Raw genomic sequence first — 6,342 nt, forward strand, 5'->3', positions numbered from 1 at the left:
CGGGTCAGGTTTTGTATTGTACTAAATACTAAAGAAGAGTTTGCCGTGACCGGTTCTGCTGCGGCCCCATGAAGCAGACTCCAGTTCCCACAGTTAAAACAGTCCACATTTACACAAAAAGGGTTAGTCAGGATCAGGTTTAAAAGAGCCGGTCTCTCTCGCTCTCGTATGCCCACACACTTTCACACTTAGCTTCCATCAAAGTCAGCGCAGGCAAAGAATATATTCATTAGAAAACTGGCTCAACTTGTACAGAAGCGAATCCCCAATTGGCTCCGATCACTCATGTAGAAGAAGGTTTACATCAATCTGTGAGTGAAAACAGGGCTGCAGGCTCATTAGGGTGGGGCTCAACAGCAGAAGTAAGCTGTCAATCACTGGGGTGAATCATATCCCATTTCAACAACAGCGAACTACAGTGGGGCCACTTATGGGATCAGTTGGAAAGTTACTCATCGCAATGTGCGATCCACGCCGAGTCAGCATGTTACAATCACACTTCATTATCTGAATTCATCTTTCCAACAAGACGCCACACAATGCAAAGTGCACAGAAAAGTAGTACAGTTAGTCATTCTCCAGGTTTAATATCGCTGTCAATTTACAAACATCTCCTCACTCTCCTCTGGGCTGTTTCCATCGTATTCCGACTTCCGCAGGATTCCAGTCTGATCCCATTTTCCATGAACTGCACATAGGCTCAAAAAGCAAAAAAAAAAAAACTATTACCAAGATTATTCTGGAACAGGAAGGGTTTTTCCACGTGAGCCTTTTAGCAAATGGCCAGCCCAGAGAGTGTGCTTACAAAATCAATATTAAAAAGTGTGTCCTAATCTACATTCATCAAGCATTAAGGACATGAGGACAAAGAAACCATCACAAGTATATCAGGACATGGAAATATATAGAATTATATATATTTATAAAACGTCTTTATTACTCCATATATACACTTTTTAACAAATTGTCCAGGGAGCAGGAGGCTAAAACTTAAGCACTGCTTCATATTACATCACAGATTGTTCACTTTTTGTAAAAAGGAAGGTACGAAGGCAGGGGGGAAATACTATGGTAGAAATAGGCACACACAATCCCATGAGCAGACCGAAAGCAAAGGCAAGACAATATTTACTACATTAGTGCCGTCAGGAAGTCCTTGGGACAGTTTAACACGTTTCCGTTTTGATCTGTTGTGGACTGCTCCACTGCTGTAAGAATCCAGGTGTGCGAAATATAAAAACATCTGGAAACCGATCCCAATGGATCAACCAGTTCCTAACCTGGGTTCCTACTATAAAAGGAGGAAAAAGTGGAGGAGTGATCTCGAATCCATTAAACATCAGGTCCAACGAGAAGCTCCATACATAGGTCTTTATATCTTGCGAAGCAGTGAATTTAGTAGATCACTTCATACACAGTGGCCTTCTTGTCTCCAGATCCTGTCACAATGTACTTATCATCAGCTGAGATGTCACAGCTCAGGACAGAGGACGACTCCTTGGACTGTGGAGGGAGGAAAGCAGGAAAACTATTAGCTGACATAAACAAATAGAGACTTGGTGACATCATAAACCACAGAGCAGCATGTCAACATTACTCCCTTCTAAATATTATCTGAAGCATTTAAGCCACTCTGAGAGGCAAGTAGGTGTATAGACAATTGGCACCATATGTGACCAGTGCAGAGTTGTGTGACTTTTGCCTGAAGCAGGGAGCCTTAAGTTGTTCAAACAATTTAACGGCCATCATCTAATTGAATGTCAGCAAGAATTTCCCTTGTGTTAAACAGAATTAATAGATTATCATAACAGATTACCATGTCAGCAGACAGAATGAAAGAAAGAGGAAATGTGTGAAATATCAGAATACAAATTTTTAGCCAAAAAAAAAAAAAGCACAATATTGCTGATCATACTCTCACTAGTAAACAGAGAGCAAGCAATATGACAAACCCGTAGTGGAGCAGCAGTTGACAGACTACAATGGCATCCTTGTTTCCTCAAACTTGTGCTAAACCATTAAACTTGCAAAATGTTTGCCAACAAAGATGCTGTTTTTAGCAGACTAATGGCCCATTTTATGTACAGCTGCATCTCCACAGCAAAAATAAAAGCCATCACTCAAAGACTCTATTACAACAGGGATAAAAGTCCCAAAGAAAACCTGAAGACAGAATCTATCAATCTCACACTAGAAATCACACAAACACACATTCATTCCCAATGTATTGTGGTCAGTAGCGAAGGGAGGCAATGAGGTATTGATTGACATACCTGGAAAATGCTGGCACCATAGGGAGTCCTCCAGGCATTCAAGAGGTTGTCCTTCCCAGTGCTCACAAACCATTTACCTTTAGGAAATGGAACAAACACACATGCACTAATGGGTACAGAGTCAAGGTTGATCTAAATGACTTGATTCACTATAGCTCGACTTATTTGGAAGCAGAGTGAGCCATTAAGAGAAAAAGAGAGAGAGCGCTGGGGGTGGTACAAAGTGCAACCTGGCCCAGCTAAAATGGAAAAACACCACTGAATACTAAAGTAAGGCAGAAGTACTCTGTGCAATTATTTTCCCATGTCATGGCTCAGACATATTTCATAGCAAGTCTATTGTTTTTCCCCCCATTTATTCTCAGGTGCAAGATGCACTACATATAAGGTGAAGTAACAGTGTCTTACCACAGTAGGCAAATTTGAGGGAGAGGACACAGCTCTCGTGCAGGTGCAGCTGGTACTTGTCAGGCTTGGTGTGATGAAGCACCTCCACATTACTGCTCTCCATTCCCACAGCCAGCCACTCACCCGTCGGACAGTAGCCCAGAGAGAAGATCTAGATGAGAGCACAAAGCACAAAGGCAATCACACACTTATCTAAAAGCATATAGACAATTTATGCACAAACACTGATTTGGATTTTCGATATATTATCAGAAATGGAACAGTAAAGAAGTCATTAAAATAAGTCAAGAAAACTTTATGGTAAATACAGTGTATACACATTCATATAGATAAATACACTAGTGTTCAAAGGTTTTGTTTTTTCCCCCTCAAAATTAACACTTTTATTCAGCAACGTTCAGCGAAATTGTTTTCTACATTAATATGTTACGTGAGAACCAAATCAGCATACCAATCAGATTTTTGAAGGATCATGTGACACTGAGGACTGGAGTAATGGCTGCTGAAAGTCAGCTGTCATCACAGGAATAAATTACATTTTAAAATAAATTGAATAGAAAATGCTTACTTTAAATCATAATATTTCGCAATATTACTGTTTTCACTGTATTTTTGATAAATGCAGCGTTGGTAAGCATAATAGACTTCTTTCAAAATTATTACCGCTCAAAAGTTTTGAAAAAATTGTGTGTGTAATGTTTTACCTGTGAAGTAAAGTCATGCTGCTGGAGCTGTCGTCCCTCTCTGAGGTCCCAGGACCGTACTGTGTTGTCCAGTCCACCTGTCCACAGTTTGGTGCCATCATGGGAAATGTCTATACAACTTGCACCATCTGTGTGGCCTTGGAACTGCCTACATACATAGACAATACATATACACATTGTCGTTTAATGCATCAGAACAGCATATGCATCTCTATCCACAAAGAGACACCATGTCATGCAGCAACTCCTGGCTTGCTTCCTACCTGACAAGGGTTTGGTTATGAAGGTCCCAGACAGCAATATTTCCATCACTGCAGCAGGAGAAGCAGACCTTGGCGTCAGGGCTGATAGCCAGTGCATAGCAGGCCGGGGCAGAAGAGGTGAGCTCGGCTTTGATACGGGGAGTCTGAGAGGCCAAATCCCATATGGTCAGAGTGCTGGCTTCCCCTCCAACGATCAAAGTACGGCCATCCGGAAGCAGCTTACAGGAACGGATATAGTTATCCCTGTTCTAAAGAGAGAGAGAGAAGCATGGAACACATGTTGAAAGACAGACATTTTTGGAACGCTGCATTAAAAGAGGATTTTGGTGGGGGGATTTTTTTTTTTTTTGTATTTTGTAAGAATATGTACAATATCCCTCTCCAGCCCCTTAATAATCAGGCTGAAGAGGTGAACCAATCGAAATGGCAGGGCTGAAAAGCAGCCGTTCAACTCTATGTTATTTGCTCTGGCTCTCTAATTCCTGTCTAACCTGTGTTTATGAAGGTTAATCGAGGAGGAGAGGCGGCCAATAAGAGGGCACAGAATGGTAAGTGGGTATGGAAAGGCTTTTAAGGGTTTTTAGTTGCAGCACCAGGATGAAGCACATTTTCAAATTAGCAGGAGAATTCTAGATCTGTTCCTGAGGGAGATCAATAATTCCAGGCTTTCAGACAAATTAAATCACTTTATAATGGCCGAACAGCTCATCAAATACTCCACTTTCTGAACTATGGAGCAAGCACAGGGACATGCACACACACAAAAAAAGCAAGTTACAAAGACTGAGGGGGATAATGGAGAGCCATCATGGTATTTTCCCCTAGAACAGGGATCCTCAATTTTCGCCGAATTCTGCCAACAATACCAAGCCAAGGGCCACTGACCTATATATATATATATATATAAATATAATTGTATTATTATTACAATTATTATATTATTGTAGCTTTTGTTAAAATAATCACAAGATGGTCACAAGATGAATATTCAGATTTTTTCTCCAGTAGTCTGTTTTATTCAAACAATTATGAAAACTTTTGCATTTAGATACAGAAGAACTTTGCCTGTTGAATATTAAAAACAAATGAACAAACAAAAAATCTGGATCTCCATGTCTGCCATGCAAATCAACTGTTCCTGCTCATTCCCAGACTGGATCTCTTCTCTGGATTCAATTATTAGATTTGTCAGTATTAATATTTTTATGCTTAAGATTTTTTGGGGGGAGATCAAATTGTAACACCGTGTGTCCCAACCAGACACGACGCGATAAAAAGTATCTTTTCCTCCTTGTAGTTTTTGTCCTAACCACCCGCGACAGCGACACGTGACAATAAGCGGCATGGGATTCTATTTTAGGAACGATTTTTATTTTCTGCGACGTCGCGGCAGGAACATACAAAATATGACAGTGATAATCTCAGGTAATGATTGTGTGTTTTATTCAATGTTAAAAGTGTCTTCTAATGTGAATTTGAATTTTATTTTGGGTTATCTTTATAGCCATAGTGAAAGCAACAATAGATATTTTACCTCAGATCTTGAAAATAAATTAAAGCAAAATTGTACGTTAAAACTGTGAACTCACTGCGAACCAACACGTGTATTCCATAAAGATATCAGTCACTCACTCAAAACTGTTCAGTCCATTCACATTTGAATCATCTATTTTGATTGTCCACTTTTCTTTTCTACACACTCGCCATGTTTTTGCTGTCACATTGTATCTACATTGGACGTGATCATTTGAACGTTGTGTCAGTATGTTATAAATACAACGAGTCAGCAGTTTACTGTCGGGGATCGGGGATTTGACGCCGCATCCAGTGCAGCATCACTGATTATAACGAGTTCTTGTATTTTATTGCATCACGCATCACGCCCGGTGTAGACACGATGTAAGTTAATGTAGCTTTCTGATGCTGCGTTTTAATTTTCATGCCACATTATTTGAAATTAGCGCGGGCCAAACTTTCTTCTCTTGGGGCCGGATGTGACCCATGGGCCGCCTATTGAGGAACCCTGCCCTAGAATAACTATACATGGCCCAAAAATTGGTTCTTTATTTAGCAGGGTGATTAAAGGGAGGAAAGGGAGGATACATAGAAATGTCTGAAAAATTAAAAAGAATGTAATTGTACTTCAGAAGAGATAATTCTGATAATTCTGGTGGACTGATTAGACAACATCAATATTTACCAGACAGTCGAGTTGTGAGACGGGGCTCTTGCTGCCAGGCTGACTGATGTCCCAGATCTTCACGCAGCCTTTGCCTCCAGTATAGACGTGCCGTGTGGGGTTGCTGATGGTTACGGCGCACACCACCTCACCGTGGCTGAGTGTGTTGATCTGACGGGCATGACGGGGAATACCTGGTCCAATCAGAGCATCTGGAGGAAAAGGTACTGGTTGCATCTGCCCATCTGCGCTAACGTGGAAGGAGTAGGCCCTATTTATTAGAACATAAAAGAATGAGATAAAAAAAAAACTGGAATGATCAATAATCAATAAGAAATTCTCAAACATGTCACATGATCCTTCAGATATTATTCTGTGTTGATTTGGTGCCCGAGAAACACTACTTATTAACAATGTTGAAAACGTTGTTGAAAACAAATTCAATTGAATGCATCCTTGCCGAATTAATGTATTAATTTCTTTCAAAAAAAAAAAAAAAGAATTCTAACAGGAGC

General features: G+C 40.4%; 1 protein-coding gene and 1 long non-coding RNA gene across 16 annotated transcripts in view; one reads left to right on the forward strand and one right to left on the reverse strand.

Moving 5' to 3' along the window:
* LOC107700481 (uncharacterized) overlaps window positions 1-882 on the forward strand; it is a 1,350-nt gene extending 468 nt beyond the window's left edge. The window contains exon 2 of the long non-coding RNA XR_001635552.1: window positions 9-882. This is a non-coding gene — a long non-coding RNA (uncharacterized LOC107700481). The remainder of the gene's footprint in view (window positions 1-8) is intronic.
* A 214-nt stretch (window positions 883-1,096) lies between these two features.
* The window catches only part of LOC107700479 (protein groucho-1-like), a 34,100-nt gene continuing 28,854 nt past the window's right edge, over window positions 1,097-6,342 (reverse strand). For all 15 annotated transcript variants that reach the window (XM_016502140.1, XM_016502153.1, XM_016502152.1 and 12 more), the window contains 5 exons: window positions 3,649-3,896; window positions 3,386-3,533; window positions 2,682-2,832; window positions 2,274-2,350; window positions 1,097-1,503 (listed from right to left, as the gene is read on the reverse strand). In XM_016502140.1, the coding sequence (XP_016357626.1) occupies window positions 1,396-1,503; window positions 2,274-2,350; window positions 2,682-2,832; window positions 3,386-3,533; window positions 3,649-3,896 (732 nt within the window). In that variant the 3' untranslated portion in view covers window positions 1,097-1,395. The remainder of the gene's footprint in view (window positions 1,504-2,273; window positions 2,351-2,681; window positions 2,833-3,385; window positions 3,534-3,648; window positions 3,897-6,342) is intronic.

The sequence above is a fragment of the Sinocyclocheilus anshuiensis genome, unplaced genomic scaffold, assembly GCF_001515605.1.
Source record: "Sinocyclocheilus anshuiensis isolate Anshui unplaced genomic scaffold, SAMN03320099.WGS_v1.1 scaffold154, whole genome shotgun sequence".
Classification (NCBI taxonomy): domain Eukaryota; kingdom Metazoa; phylum Chordata; class Actinopteri; order Cypriniformes; family Cyprinidae; genus Sinocyclocheilus; species Sinocyclocheilus anshuiensis.